Source organism: Pteronotus mesoamericanus, unplaced genomic scaffold (assembly GCF_021234165.1).
Source record: "Pteronotus mesoamericanus isolate MK-2021 breed Mesoamerican mustached bat unplaced genomic scaffold, CSHL_Meso_final contig_25, whole genome shotgun sequence".
Classification (NCBI taxonomy): domain Eukaryota; kingdom Metazoa; phylum Chordata; class Mammalia; order Chiroptera; family Mormoopidae; genus Pteronotus; species Pteronotus mesoamericanus.
In genome coordinates, this window is record NW_026555105.1 from 25,246,288 (window position 1) to 25,261,709 (window position 15,422).

The 15,422-nt window shown below is 48.5% G+C and overlaps 2 protein-coding genes across 2 annotated transcripts; one reads left to right on the forward strand and one right to left on the reverse strand.

Moving 5' to 3' along the window:
• The first annotated feature begins 1 nt into the window (after nt 1).
• On the forward strand, nt 2-1,107 carry LOC129070845 (non-histone chromosomal protein HMG-14-like). The gene has a single exon (XM_054574025.1). The coding sequence runs from the start codon at nt 18-20 to the stop codon at nt 321-323; it is 306 nt and encodes a 101-aa protein (XP_054430000.1). The 5' UTR covers nt 2-17; the 3' UTR covers nt 324-1,107.
• A 1,744-nt stretch (nt 1,108-2,851) lies between these two features.
• LRRN4 (leucine rich repeat neuronal 4) lies at nt 2,852-10,475 on the reverse strand. Its single transcript, XM_054574026.1, has 5 exons — nt 10,342-10,475; nt 8,623-9,271; nt 7,285-7,489; nt 5,953-6,090; nt 2,852-4,516 (listed from the first exon to the last, which is right to left on the reverse strand). The coding sequence occupies exons 2-5, from the start codon at nt 9,260-9,262 to the stop codon at nt 3,259-3,261; spliced, it is 2,241 nt and encodes a 746-aa protein (XP_054430001.1). The 5' UTR covers nt 9,263-9,271; nt 10,342-10,475; the 3' UTR covers nt 2,852-3,258.
• Nucleotides 10,476-15,422: the final 4,947 nt, after the last annotated feature.

Below are 15,422 nucleotides of genomic sequence, written 5' to 3' on the forward strand. Positions count from 1 at the left end.
CCCGCCCCGCCACCACGATGCCCAAGAGGAAGGTCAGCTCCGCCGAGGGGGCGGTGAAGGAGGAGCCCAAGAGGAGATCGGCGAGGTTGTCAGCTAAACCTGCTCCTGTGAAAGTGAAAACCAAGCCAAAAAAGGCGGCAGGAAAGGATAAATGTGCAGACAAAAAAGTACAAACGAAAGGAAAAAGGGGAGCAAAGGGAAAAGAGGCCGAAGTGGCTAACCAAGAACCTAAGGAAGATCTACCTGCGGAAAACGGAGAGACTAAAAACGAGGAGAGTCCAGCCTCAGATGAGGCAGGAGAAAAAGAAGCCAAGTCTGATTAATATCATATATCATGTCTTATCAGTGGTCCCTGTCTCCCTTCTTGTACAATCCAGAGGAATATTTTTATCAACTATTTTGTAAATGCAAGTTTTTTAGTAGCTCTAGAAACATTTTTAAGAAGGAGGGAATTCCACCTCATCCCATTTTTTTAAGTGTAAATGATTTTTTTTAAGAGGTGAAATCATTTGCTGGTTGTTTATTTTTTGGTACAACCAGAAAATAGTGGGATATTGATATGGGAGGCTTTGATTGTCTTGGGTGTCAGCTTAACATTCCATAGATGGGGGTAGTTTTTATATCCTATAATACAAAGCATACTAAATGGCAATTTGGAGTCAGTCGTGCATTTACTATGTCTTGAACATTTTAAGTTACTTCTATTCTCATGTTTTTGGTAGAGTTGTTTCCTAAAGAAAACCATTCCTTGATCTTGGCTCTCCCTGTCAGAATTTTGTGCACTCTGTAACATCTATGTTGTGGTAGTCCAGTTTTCCTAGTAACTTTGTTAATGTGCTGTGAAAGATTGAAAATTCCGATTATGTAGTATATATGATATTAAATTGTGAATTAGTCGGACTTGACGTAACAGCGTGTCAACATTTGCAGGTATTGGTACTTGATACTCTATTAAGAAAATTAGTCCCCAAATTTTAAGCTGGAAAGTCACTGGAATAACTTCAGAAAAGAATCACAACTACATGAATTTACATTTTTGGTACGTATGTTAAGAATTGTGTACAAATTGAAATGTCTGTGTACGTATCCTCAAAACAACCAATAAAATCTCACGAAAAAAAAAAAAGTTCCTGAAAGTGAGCATTTTATGCATTAAAAAAAAAGGTCCACAGTTCCTTTGTCCACTTAGGTGAAATGCAATAAACATTGACTATTTTTAAAGATTTCATGTATTTATTTTCAGAGAGAGGGGAAGGGAGGGAGAAAGAGGGAGAGAAACATCAGTGTGCGGGACAAACACCAACTGGTTGCCTCTCGGATCTGGTCCATAACCCAGGCATGTGCCCTGGCAGGGAATCAAACCAGCAACCTTTTGGTTGACAAGGCGGCACTGAATCTACTGAGCCACGCCAGCCAGGACAAACATTAACTTAAAAAGGACAGTCTTGTCTTTGTTTCACAAATGTTACCAGAAGACTAAGGGTCTTTTTTTTTTAATCAAATGTATTGGGGTGACATTGGTTGATAAAATTATATAGATAGGTTTCAGGTGTATTTTGTATTGTGTACACCACCCCCACCCCCGCCCCCAAAGACAAGTCTTCTATCACCATTTATCACCACTTTACCCTCCTCTACCTCCCCCCACCCCCTTCCCCTCTGGTAATTACCATGCTGTTGTTTATGCCTATGAGTTTGCCTGTTTATTTATTTTTGCTTAATCCCTTCATCTTTTTCACCCAGACTCGCAACACCCCTCCTGACAGCTGGCAGCCTGTTCTCTGTCTATGAGTCTGTTTCTATTTGTTAGTTTATTTTGTTCATTAGATTCTACACATAAGTGAAATCGTATGGTACTCGTCTGTCTCTGACTGACTTATTTCACTTAGCATAATGTTCTCCAGGTCCATCCATGATGTTGCAAGGGATAAGACTTCCTTTGTTTTTATAGTCAAGTAGTATTCCATTCTGTAAATGTACCACAGCTGTTTTATTCACTCACCTACTGATGGGTACTTGGGCTGCTTCCAAATCTTGGCTATTGTAAATAACACTGCAGTGAACATAGGGGTGCACATCACAAAAGACCCCTAATAGTCAAAGCAATCTTGAGGAAGAACAAAGTTGCAGGAATCATGCTACCTTATATCAAACTATACCACAAGGCCATAGTAATCAAAACTGCATGGTACTGGCATAAAAACAGACACATAGATCAATGGGACAGAATAGAGAGCCAAGAAATAAAGCCATGCCTTTACAGTCAATATTTGGTAAAGAATGCAAGAACATACAATAGGATAAAGATAGTCTATTCAATAAATGGTGTTGGAAAAATTGGACAGATGCAAAAAAAAAAAAAAAATGAAACTAGACCACTTCCTTACACCATACACAGGAATAAACGCAAAATGAATAGAAGACTTAAATGTAAACTCACAAAAAAAATAAAAGTCCTAGAAGAAAACATGGCACTTGTATGCCCCAGCAGTAAAATCTCAGACATTTCTTGTAGCAGTATTTTTTCTGATATATTGCCTCCAGCAAGGGAAACAAAAAAATTAGCAATTTGGACTACATCAAACTAAAGTTTGCACAGCAAAGGAAACCATCAACAATGAAAAAAACATCCCACTGAATGGAAGGACATACTCGCCAATGATACATCTGATAAGGGGTTAATACCCAAAATTTATAAAGAACTTACAAAACTCAACACCAAAAAAACAAGTAAATTAAAAAATTGCTGTTTTGACTATAAAGCTAGAAGCACATTTTTGCCATATCCTGAAAAGCAACCGAGAAACTCCAAAGGCCTCAGGAAACAACCAGTGCTTTCCTCATCCCCAGTTCTTAGATTAAGAATCTGCTGGAATTGATTCCTTTAATAACAAACATGTGCCTTGCCAGAGCTTGTCCACGACGAAGTTTATTTCACTTAGTATAATGCCCTCAGCTTCCTAAAAGGGCTTGAGAATGTCACTAATGTAGTATAAGAGACTGGATTATGGAATTTATTTTATCTCTTCCTTCCACACACAATTCTGTACACCGGAGGAGCATTGATTGATATTATAAAACAAGAATGCTCCGTCCCAGTAGGAGTGGTATGATGTGGGCCACCACGTTTCTGCAAACACAGTGAAGTAGAAGGAAAGGACATGTGTGACGGAATTAGAGACAGAGCTGAGAGGGCAGTGATTGACCATCAGTTTATCTTCTTTCTTCCACACAGGCGTCCAGCTCCTCAGCTCTAGTTCAACTGGAGGAGGGGAAGCTGGGCTGATTGAAGGTCTGGAGTTTCAGCGGGTAGTCAAAGGCTGGGTTCTTGTAGGCCACCAGGTGCGTGTCATAGCACTGCCTGTGTGGCCTGCGGCCCCGCCTGCAGAGACACAGGGTCAACAGTAGGGTGCAGACGAGCAGCAGGCCGCTCGTTGCACACAGGCCCGCAAAGATGAGCACGAAGCTGGGCTTGGTGGTGAAGGTGGAGCAGGGCTCCCTCCAGCCCAAGGCCTGCGGCTGGCTCAGCCCCGCCCTGTTGGCCGCCAGGACACACACGCGGTACGTGGTGTCAGGCGAGAGCCCGTACAAGGGGTGCTGCCGGGCGGTGACATAGATGTCCCCTACCACCGACTGGTTCCCCTGCCAGCCCTCTGGAGAGTAGCGAATCTGGTAGCCGCGCACCACCGAGTTAGGGGCGCACCAGCGGACAAGCGCAGATGTGTCGGTGGTCTCTGACACCCCCTGCAGTTTGGGAGGGTCCGGAATAATGTCTTCGCCGCTGAGGCCGGGGCACCGGCACCGCAAGTGCCTCTGCAGGTCTGCGCACGGGATCTGGAGGTGTTTACAGGGGTGGTAATCACAGGGAACATCTCTGAAAGTCGCTCCTACCTCCTCAACCTCACTCTCACTCTCACTCTCACTCAAGTCGTCCAAAAGCAGGACTGGAATTTCACCCTCGGAAGGACTTGGGTGGGGGACCTGCTGGGTGGCCTGTGTCTTCCAGTCGTGCCTGGGTGTGCTCAGTGGGTTCCCGGAGGCAGGGAAGAGACCGCGTTGTTTGCTGGCAGGTGGGGTGGAGACAGCTGAGATATTAGGGTCGAGGAGAAGCCTGGCAGCATGTTCTCTGTGCTCTATCCCAGCTGTGCTTGCAGCCACGGGTGGATCGCTGGAGTTTCTGAGACCTGATGTAGAGATGGTATTGGAGGCCGTGGCCCCCTCTCCAACACTGCTGTGCGACCATGCAGCTCGCGAGGTGGGCCCCACGGTATGGGAGGGAGCCTTGGTGACACTCTGTAGGCCTCTCACAGCTTGAGTGGAGAGCGCTGTGCTCGGTGGGGTGAAAGGACCCTGTGTAGATCGTGCCTGGGGGAAGCGGCTGGAGGAGGGTGAGTTGGAATCAAGGAGAGTGGAGCTTTGGTCCCAGTGGCACACACTGGGCAGCTGGGACAGCGCAACAGGGGCTGGGAAGGCCCCTGGGGATGCTGCAGCTGGTGCACACAGAGTGTCGGCTGCCCTAGAAGGGAAGTTAACCAGTTACAAGGTATTTTTGGCATCAAAACTGCCTATATGCTGCCCTTTGAGTCCTCAGTGTAGACAATCCCTTTTGCTAAGGCCTGTCAACACATCCACCAGGTACCTCGTGGCACACACTAGACACACATCACCTCACTGATCTTCAAAGCAACCTCCGGAGGAGGCTCCCAGGAGGCAGAGGAAACATAAGTTCAGAAAGAGGAATTACCTGCCCAAGATGCCATGGCCAGCAAATGGCAGAGCCTAAACCTGGGCAAACACTATGAAGGGCAGTCCAGAGTCCCCAAATGTTCTCACCTGTCTGCTTCCTAGCCATGCGTACTAGTCACAACAGTCACATTAGTTAACATTTTCTGAGTTTATCTGTTAGCACTTTACTGTATCTGTGGATTTAGTCTGCACTACCTTATGAGGTAGGCACTATTACCCCATTTTACAGATGAGGTGGTAGAGGCCCAGAGAGGTTAAGTAATGCAGCCAAAATGAACAGTAGTCAGTGGTGTGAAGAGCCTGCACTCTCAACCTCTTCACTAATGCAAAGAGAGACCCTTCACTGCAAAGGGCCGGTGTGCTTGTCTTTGGGGTCAACATGAAGTGGAGGAGACAGGCTGAGCCTTATTGTTTCCAGGCTTGAGTGGGAAGTGAGGAAAAGACCCCCACAGGAGAGGGGATGTCTCCCCAAGTGAGCTGGTGGAGCTGGTTTGAGGGTGCTCAAGACCAGAGGTGTTCCTAACCTCCATCCTTTTCTGGGGTCAACCTGGGCATGACTCCCCACTGCAAAAATAGCTCTTGCAGGTAAGAGCCAATGAGAAGTTTTCAAAGGACTGTCTGTCCCATGATAGTTCTGTAATCCCACTGGCCTTGGACTGAATGACACAGGAGGCCAGGCTCCATCTGGGGGACTCACGGGAGCCCAGTGCTTAAGCACAGTTTAGGAGGAAAATGGGTTCTGCCTCCTCCACCCAGCAGTTGCGTGAATCTAAGCAGGTACCTCTCCTGCTTGGGCCCCAGTCCATTCATCTGTAAAGTGGGGCAATGATAACTCTGCTTTGGCAGAGACAAGCGAACTGTTCACTGAGCCCATTTCTTTTTCCTATTGGGAATAGGACTACATTTCCAAGCCTTTTTTGCAGTTAGGCGTGGGTGTTAGTGGGAGTGATGGGCCCCACCTCCTGGTCTGGCTCATTAAAACCTGCCCTGTCTCTTCCTCCATGCTCTCTGCCTCTCTGGCTCACCGGAAGGGAAGCAGAGTCTCTGTTAGTTGGGTCGCTGCATGTGACTACATGAGAGATGGCCGCCCTGCCCAACAGTGCCACCCTGCCCAGCCTGGTTGTGCGAGCAAGACATGAGCTGGCAGAATTTCAGTTCCGGAGGCTGACCCTCACCCCTTAATCACCTGCTTTGTAAATGTGTTACCTGCTTAGGACTATCTTCTTTGCATCCACGAGGAGCCATGACAACTCGCAGCTGCAAGTGAGAGGGTTGCCGAAGAGGTTGACGGATAGGACCTGGGAGGTATGCAGGGTCCAAGGAGGGAAGGAACTCAAGTTGCAGCTGAAATACCCAGAAAATCAATTAAGCCAGGCTTTTACAATCAGGTCAAAACTATTCCCAGAGAGCCATGGTAGTGTATGGGAAAAACCATCTGTTAGGGGTTAGATGATATTTACTTTGGGCAAAACACTTAATGACCTTGGACTTCCTGTTTTCATCGTTTCACAGGTGAGGAAACTGACCTACAGAAGTGTTAAGTAACTTGCCCCAACTCACACAGCTAGTAAGTGGTGGAGTCAGGATTTGAGCCCGGGCAGTTTGGCTCCACGTCCGAGGCCTTACACACAATGTTGCATCAATCTAAAGCTCAAAAGAGAAGTCTGAGCCAGAGATATCACTCTCACTGACATATCACCACAACCATCATTATTATCACCATTCCTGTCACTATCACCAGTACACCATATTGCCAACAGCATCACAATCACCATTACCACCATCGCCATCACTTTCGTCATTACCGTCACCTTCATCACAGCCACCATCACCTGCACTGATGTTATAGAGCACACACCACCCGACAGGCCCTGAGCTAAGTGCTCTGCATCTTCTATCTCCTTTCCTTTGTGACAAACCCTGAAGTGAAGGACTCTGGTTGGGTCTGGAGCTGACAGGGAAAAGAGAGAAGTGACTCATTCCCAGGGCCCAGGTGTGGGTTCCTAGGAAAGGACGTGACCTGGGATCATCTTCAAAGGGACGCTGCCCTTTCTGTTAGAAGTCAGGAAGGTGGGTGGATAGAGTGACACTTTGGACATCACTGGGCCAGAAGACACCGACCCTGGTTGCTGACTGCAAGTAGGACCTTTCTACGCTCTCACGTTGCCTCCTTAGACCTGTGGCTGACTTCCCACATGGGGAAGCAGGTGGTTGGAGAAATAAAGAACACGATGCCCTCATCCCCCCTTCCTAGTGCAGGTTTCTCATCCTGGGCTTAAAGGAAGCCTTACGTGCATGAGAGTTTGGAGTTTTAATATTACTCTGGACAGAATTAAGGTACACAGTTTTCAGGCTGGGGGGACTATCTGGGACCCACCCAAGGATACCACCCGAAGGATGAGGAAGAACAAAACCCCAGAGAGGACTTGAAGGAGCCAACGGGGGAAAATTGACATCTGATATGCTCTATAAAATAATTACACCTATTCAATATAGTACAACGGGCAGAAGTGAGTCATGCGATTCAGAAACACTTACTTCTGGAGCAGAAGGAGCTGTAGGCGAGGAGTATCTTGAAAGATGTGTGTCTGGACAGAGGTAAGTGCTGGGGAATCTTGACAATCCAGCTGTTGCAGGTCAGGGGTCATCTTGAAAATGTCCCCCTCCAGGCTCCTCAGCCTGGGCATGTTCTTTAGAGAGAGGGACGTGAGCTTGGGCAGGTCTCTGATCCACCCTGACTGAACTGAAACACAGAGGGGAAACTGCCCACTACCCGGGAAGACACTAACTTAGGAGGCTGGCAGGGCATTACTGAAACAACACGAGTGACAAGGTGAGTTGTGAAAGTCATTGCTGAGCATTGGCACAGGTGGTAGCTTTAGGGATCAGAAACAGGGGCCATTTCAGCTGAAAGGCCAATCCTTCCTTCCCTCCAGCCCGAGGCGGCTGAGGCCACAGAGGAGAATGATAAGCCCGAGGCCACACAGGGGGAAAGGACAGAGCCAGGACTTGAACCCAGGATACTGTCTCCAACTCCGCTGCTGCCCTTACTTTCTCGTTAAACTCCACACAGAAATACCCCAACCTTCGTTCTAATGGCTACCAGGAGTGACGAAATTTTCGAGGAAGGAGGAGAAAAGGAGAAGGCCGAAGGAGGGCCAGAAACCTAATTATGTGGCTCTCCTCACACATGGATAATGTGTCCCTCCCCCTCTGTTTCCAGTTCTTGCTCTTTTCTTTCTTTGTCTTTGGTGGGACAGGTGACTTTAGACACATGAAGTGTTTTTTAAAAATAATGAAACCAACCTTGTGCACCAGAGTTGGAATACACCAAGTACAGGAGAACTAGTATTCTTACCGCCCTCCTGTGTTTTGTTTTGAGGGATTCAACATTCACAGGCACAATTTTAGGTCATAAAGTAGAAAAGGCTGTGAATGTATCCCCAGAGCATCATTTGCTTCACGTGAACTGCCTGTTTGATGTTAATAAGCCCCGAAACAAGGTATCCACTTTCCCATTCTACTACCTTTCTGTACAACAGGGAAGCTAAACTTTGGGTTCTGGACCCAGAAAGCTTGGGTTTGGATTTGGAGATACCACTTAATGAACTGTGAGACCTTGGGCCAGTCATTCACCTTTCTGGACCTCATATGTAAAACAGAGATGATAGTTCCTATCTCTTGAGATTCAAGGAATTAACAAACGCCCTGTGGCATTTCCAACAGAGTGTGTGTGGCTCAGGAAAAACTAACCTAGGCCAGGTTCGTTTTGAGCGACACTGTGAGCGACGAACCTGGGTCACCACCCCTTGAAAAGCTGGCCCTGGAGTCACAGGCCCAGCCTGCTTCTGAAAACCTGGGACGCCCAGGACTCACCTTGCTTGAGGAGCGTGCCGCTGAGGTCCAGGACCTCGAGAGTGGCCAGGTGCACGAAGGCGGCGTCAGCGATGTCCACCTGGGCGCCGCTGCCCAGCGCGGTGCCGGAGAGGTTCAGCAGACGCAACGCGGGGAAGCAGGCGAAGGCCCTGGGCGGCAGCGACTGCAGGGGGTTCCCGGCGAGCTCCAGCGTGCGAAGGCTGCTCAGAGCGGGCCCAGAGCATGGTGGCAGGGTAGCCAGCGTGTTGTAGCTGAGGTCCAGCGTGTGCAGCCCCGCGGGCCAGCCAGGGCCCCAGCGCAGTGTGCCGATGAGGTTGTGGTGCAGCGTCAGCACCTGCAGCTGCGGCAGGTGGCCGAGCTCTGAGGCACTCAGGGCGCTCAGCAGATTGTGGCTGCCATCCAGGCTGCGCAGCACGTGAGGCAGGCAGCTCGGCAGGTGTTCCAGGCTGCGGTTTGCCAGGGTCAAGGTTGTGGACCCCATAGGGAAGAGCCCCTCACACGGTGAGCCCGTGGCGTTACTGGCCCCGCTTCCAGGGGGGCCCTGCTGGGTGGGCCAGAAAAGAGGGGGCCTTCCCTGGTGAGGCGCTGCCAGGCTCAGGCACAGCGCTGTGGGCAGCAACAGCAGCAGGGCCAACCACATGGCGCGTGGCTGGGAAGAGAACAATGGTGACCGACCATTAAATCCTGAAAAAAACACCCTCAAACGGAGTATAAATATGCACCCTACCACCAGGCTTTAAGGAGGAGCACAAGTCCTGGATGTTCCCTAGTGTTACTGTGTGTGCAGTGACTTTGCCCCTGACAGCTTTTCCCTCTCATCTCCCCCAAGTGCACCGAGGCACCTCCTGTTCTTCCTTCTCCCAGCGATACCCTTCCCTCTAATTCCCTCTAATTCTGTGGATGCTAACCCCCAGGAGACCTCCTGCAGAAGGCCTCCCTCATCTGTCCCATCTGGGCCTGAATCTCCTGGTACCCTCCTGGGTTTCCTTGTTCCCATTACATGCGTTTCTGGAGGGAAGGGAACTTGCTCTTTATCACTGCAAATGCCCCAGGTCCGCAGGCACTGGTGCATAAACATCTATTAATAACGAGCCAGTGAATGGCTTCAGGTAAGTGGCTCCACTGGAAAATAAAGGTGGGACTTGAGAAAGATTGTCAGTCCCGGCGAAACTCTGTTGCCCCATTTCCCCTTTAGAACTGCCTGGCCTCAGGTGAGTCCTGGCTTGCAGGTTACATTTAAAAATAAGTTCTGGAGTCTCTCTCTTGCGAGGGCCCTCAGGGTTGCCTTCAGTGAAGAAAGGAGCCTCTTGGGAGGCTTGGGAACTTGGAGTCAAGACTTTTCTGGTCCCTCCTTGTTCCTAACAAAAGCCAAAGCTCCTGAGGTCTCCCATGCCTGGGGGAGCGGTGGGTGACGGAGAGTTACCTGGTGCAGAGTTTCTGGAGTTCCCAGGAGCACAGGGCAGCTGGGGGATCTGGCAGGGGTAGACCAGGCAGCTGTGGGCTGGTTTGGGAGCGGCAAATCTACTTCCAGCCAAGCCTTGACCTTGATATGCACCCGTTTCTGTAGGCATGGATTCCTGCTCCAGCTATCTCTGCTGACCACTAGGTCTCTGAGCAACCCCCCATGCTTCCCTCTTGCTAGTTTGGGGTCCTGGCAGTGAGAAAGAGCCAGGAAACTGAGGCCAGGAATCCATGTGTCCAGCAGTGTGTCATACTCACTGGAATCTGTCCTTTTGGAGTGTGGCACTCCTGGATGTTCCTTTGTAGCCTTCAGTCTTGTCTTATAGATCCTAGGAGCCAGTGATTTACACAGCAGCTCAACTCTGAATTCCAGAGGGAGGCCTGTTTCCCAGACGCTGCTGCTGCCCCCAGCTCCACCCACTAAGAGGGCCTGAGATACCCCAGTCCCTGCCTCCCATCCTTCCTCACATTGTGGTCTTTAACCAACACCCTTACTGCCTGTCTCCTCCTCCCACTCTGGGCTTGGACCTGCCCCTTTCCAGGCCTGCTGCCTCCTCCCAGCCCTCCCCCATCTTCATCTCGCCTTACACTGCCTTTCCAGGCCTGAAAAATGGAGGGAGTCCGCTCTCCCAGCCAAGGTGAGGGCTGAAGGCTGATGGGCGCAGCGAGGCAGAGGCTGCACTGTCACCTCCCTGGAATCTGATCCTCCTGCCAAGAGGTTTCCATTTCTTGGGATGCTTGGAGAATAAGTGGTGAGCTCATATGAGGAGGGAGCCCTGTGTCCCAAAGGAGGAAGGTACCCTGCCTGTAGGAAGGCCTGCAGAGATTTACAGGGCAAAGTGGCCGGACAGGGCTCTTCAGAGGAGTCTGGGAGCAGGGGCAACCTCAAACCAGATCCAGAAGCCCCGAGGAGGATTGGTTTGATTTCTCTTGGTGACAGAGTGGAGGTTTGTCTCTCGTACGTGTTAGGAATAAAGAGGACAGATGTGCAGAAAGAACATTCCCACCTCGTAGCCGAGGTTATTGATCCTGGCTAACCAAGAGTCCCAGGTCTCCTTGAAGCCTTGGTGATGCTGTAAGAGCTTTGTTTAGAGCGCTTCTGTTCATAGCAGACAATGCTTTGCTCCCCGAGTTCCAGGATGGGTCATTTCGTTTGAGGGCCTTTGATCTACACATCCCCTCCTGCCAGGCCCAGGCTTAACCATCCTCGGTGTTGTGTACACAGACCCTGAGACCAGAGCCGCATGGATCTCTCCTCCTGTCAGTGCTTATCTGAGCAGCCCTGAGGGAATATAGGATCCCTCTGAACTGGCATGTTGAGTGAATTGGATAATTGCACATCCCAGGGCATCTCCCTTTTTTGACCTTCTTCACCCCAAACCTCAAAACTATCCTTCCAAGGAACATCTAGCAAGGACTCATGGACAAAGCCAAAGTGGGGAAGGATTGAGGGAGGAAGAGAGGGAAGGGGGCAGGGGAAACTGGTGGAGGGTAGGTGGAGACAAATGTATTTGCAAATAAATAAATTAATTAATTAAAAAATTAAAAAAAAAAAACCCAAACAAACAGAAAACTATCCTTCCATCCACAGAGCCAGCAGGGGTTTTGCTGCTCAGAAACATTCCTTCGTTGTGCCCAGGTGGGGGCAGGGAGAGGCCTGTTCTGAGCAGCCATGTCTGGGGCAGCATAGTCAACACCCAGGGGGCCCAGGCCCCAGAGGGAGAAATTCTGTGCCAAGGAAAACACAGGAGGCTACGTGGGAGGGAGAAGTGGGGGCCAGTGGGTGGCCTCAGGTGAGGCCCTTACCTCTGCCTTTCCTTGGCTCATTGGACACAGAGAGCACCCAGCAGGTCAATTAAAACATCAGCTTCTCTCAACCCAGTCTACCCTAGAGGTGATGGACCACCTGAGGCCAGCAGGGGCTTGGGGAGTTCAGGCAGGGCTGCCTGGGTGAGAGGGAGCTGAATCCATCTGTCTGACCAGGGACCCTGAGGAGGAAGTCAGTTGGCCCCCCAAGGAGGGCTGTAAAAGAGGAACCTAGCCCTGGCCGGCATAGCTCAGTTGGTTGGAGCATGGTCCCATAAACCAAAAGACCACGGGTTCAATTCTTGGTCAGGGCACATACCCAGGTTGTGGGTTCAGTCCCCAGTTGAGGTGCCTACATGAAGGCAACCAATCCATCGAGCTCTCTCTCTTTCTCTCCCTCTCTCCCCCTCTTCCTCTCTCTAAAAGAAATGAAAAAAAAAAAAAAAATGTCCCTGAGTGAGGGTTAATGAAAAGAGGACCCCAGGGAGCTATGTTGGGTGCTCCTCCCTACACCAGTGGGGCGAGGGGTTTGGAGAGGCCCTGGTTGCTTAACTCTCCTGAGGTCATTGCCTACACTTGCTCAGAGCCTCAGGCCCTCTGAGCCAACATGTTGTCTCTGCTGCTTGCTGCCTAGCTCATCAATGGGGTCAAGGGCCTGGACTGGAGGGGCTGACGTGGCATCTGAGCTCAGCCCCCTGGACTGCTCTGTTGCCCTGGCTCTGCTCATACCAAACCCAAGCAGACACACCCTGGGCAGGCAGGCTGCCTGGGGCTTTTGAGCTGGGGAGCTGCTGGCAGACACTATAGGGCAGACTTTTCTTCGCAGTCTCGCCCAGGCATACTCTGCTTGTCACCACCACTCCGTTTTGTATTTTTATTGCCTTTATTATTATTATTATTTTTATTTCTTCTTGATCTCATTGTTAACCCACTCATTGTTTACTAATATGTTATTTAGCCTCTATATCTCTGTGTGTTTTTCAGTTTTCTTGTTAATTTCTGGTTTCATAGTATTGTGGTTAGAGAAGAGGCTTGATATGATTTCAATCTTCTTAAATTTATTACACCTTCTTTTGTGTCCTAATATGTGGCCTATCCTAGAAAACGCTGCATGTGCACTTGAAAAGTATGTATATTCTGCTGCTCTGCAATGAAATGTTCTGAAGATTTCAGTTAAATCCGTCTGATGCAGTGTGTCATTTAAGGCCTCTGTTTCCTTGTTGATTTTCTGTCTAGAAGATCTATCCATTGATGTTAGTGGGGTGTTAAAATCCTCTACTATTCCTGTATTACTGTCAGTCTCTCTCTTTATGATCATCAAGATTTGCTTCACATATTTAGGTGCTCCTATGTTGGGTGTGTGAATGTTTACAAGGGCTACATCCTCATGTTCGATTGCTCCCTTTATCATTATGTAGTGTCCTTCTTTGTCTCTCACTGGATAGCCTTTGTTTTAAAGTCTGTTTTGTCAGATATAAGTATTGCTACCCCAGCTTTTTTTCCCTTTCCATTTGCATAAAATCTTTTTCCATCTCTTTACTTTTAGTCCGTGTGTACCTTTCATTCTGAGGTGGGTCTCTTGTAGACAGCATATATGTGGGACTTGTATTCTTATCCATTCAGCTACCCTATGTCTTTTGATTGGAGCATTTAAGCCATTTACATTTAAAGTGATTATTGATAGGTATATATTTATGGCCATTTTTTCCTTTTAACTATGATCTCCTCCTCCTCATCCTCCTCCTTCTTCTTCCAGGCCCTTTAACATTTCTTGTAATATTGGTTTGGTGGTAACAAATTGCTTTAGCATTTTCTTGTCTGGGAAGCTCTTTATTTCTTCTTCAATTTTAAATGTTAGCCTTGCTGGGTAAAGTAGCCTTTGTTGTAGGCCCTTGTTTTTCATCACTTTGAATATTTCATGCCATTTCTGGCCTGAAAGATTTCTTTTGATAAATTAGCTAACTGTCTTATGAGAGCTCCCTTGTAGGTAACTAACTGTCTTCCTCTTGTGGCTTTTAAGATTCTCTTTGTCTTTAACAATTGCCACTTTAATTGTGGTGTGTCTTGGTGTGGGCTTCTTTGGGTGCTTCTTGTTTGGGGCTCTCTGTGCTTTCTGGGCTTGTATATCTTTTTACTTTACCAGGTTAGAGAAATTTTCATTCATTATTTCTTCAAATAGGTTCTCAATCCCTTGCTCTTTCTCTTCTCTTTATGGTATCCCTATGATGTGAATGTTTTTATGCTTCATGTTATCCCAAAGGTCCCTTAAACTATCCTCATTTTTTGAAAATTCTTTCTTCTTTTTGCTGCTCTGATTGGGTGTTTTTTTCTACCTAGTCTTCCAAATCACTGATACAGTTCCCTGCTTCATCCAACCTTCTGTTTATTCCTGCCAGTGTATTATTCATTTCAGATATTGTACTCTTTATTTATTACTGGCTCTTTTTTATAGTTTCTATGTCATTTGTGATGCTGTTGCAGTTCCTACTGAGTACTTTGTAGTTCTCACTAAGTCCCTTGAGCATCCTTATAACCATTTTTCTGAAGTCTACATCTGATAAGTTGCTTGCCTCTCTTTCATTTAGCTCTTTTTCTGGAGATTTCTCATGTTCTTTCATTTGGAGCCTGTTTCTTTGTTTCCCCATTTTGGCTGCCTTTTTGTGTTTGTTTCTATGTATTAAGTAAATCTGCTATGACTCCCAATCTTGGTGGCATGTCCTGTAGGGTTCAGTGGCACAGTCTCCTTGATCACCTGAGCTGGGTGCTCCAGGAATGTCCCTTTTGTGGGTTATGTGGGCCCTCCTGTTGTAATTGAGTCTAAATTGCTACTGGTCAATTCATGTGTGGGATAGACCCTCAGGCTAGGTGACTGTGAGGCTTAACCCTGAATACAGTGTGTGAGCTGCTTTGTAGGTACTAACCACACAATGCAGAATTCACTTCAGTAGGGTCTGACACTTGCTGAGATCTCTCCTTTGATATGCCACTAGATAAGGTAATTGGATCCTGCTCTGATGTTGTCTGAGCTGACCACTGGGTGTGTTGGTTCTGGTCCTCCTGCAGGGACTGTGGTGCAGATCAATTGCAGATGTTGCCTATGGCTGGCCCTGGGCAACCTGCTTGGAACTACAAGGGATTCACATTAGTGGCTGCCTCTGCTGGGCCTAGGTGTACGCAGGAAGGACCAAGGTGCATACCAAGACTGGCTATTACCAGCCCTGGGCCTGGGGCCAGGTCAGCAAAAGTCCCAAGTCACCCTGAGATCTGCCCTTGGCTGCCTCTGCCTGCTGGCTGCCTGTTAGGCTGAGTCACTTAAAGAACCTCTGGCAGTACTTGTGTTGCATAAGGTAGGTTCTCAGGGAGTCACCGAGTAGGGGCAAGTGGTGTTCACCAGATTGGTACAGATTCAAACTTAGTGCCAGTGCTGGGTCTGAGGCCACTAAGCAAAAGTCCCTGGGTATACCAAGCCTAGGTGCCCCCTGCCGGGTACTCACTCATATTTATGGTGGATGGGGCCTCAGGGAGTCATCAGA

Bases quoted from the DNA above. Each gene is read 5' to 3' on its own strand.
- LOC129070845 (XM_054574025.1), top strand. From the start codon at position 18: ATGCCCAAGAGGAAGGTCAGCTCCGCCGAGGGGGCGGTGAAGGAGGAG.
- LRRN4 (XM_054574026.1), bottom strand. From the start codon at position 9,262: ATGTGGTTGGCCCTGCTGCTGTTGCTGCCCACAGCGCTGTGCCTGAGC. The intron at 6,091-7,284 runs GTAAGTGTTTCT...TGGGTATTTCAG, and splicing joins CAGCTCCTTCTGCTCCAGAA to CTGCAACTTGAGTTCCTTCC. The intron at 4,517-5,952 runs GTAACACATTTA...CTTCCCTTCTAG, and splicing joins AAGAAGATAGTCCTAAGCAG to GGCAGCCGACACTCTGTGTG.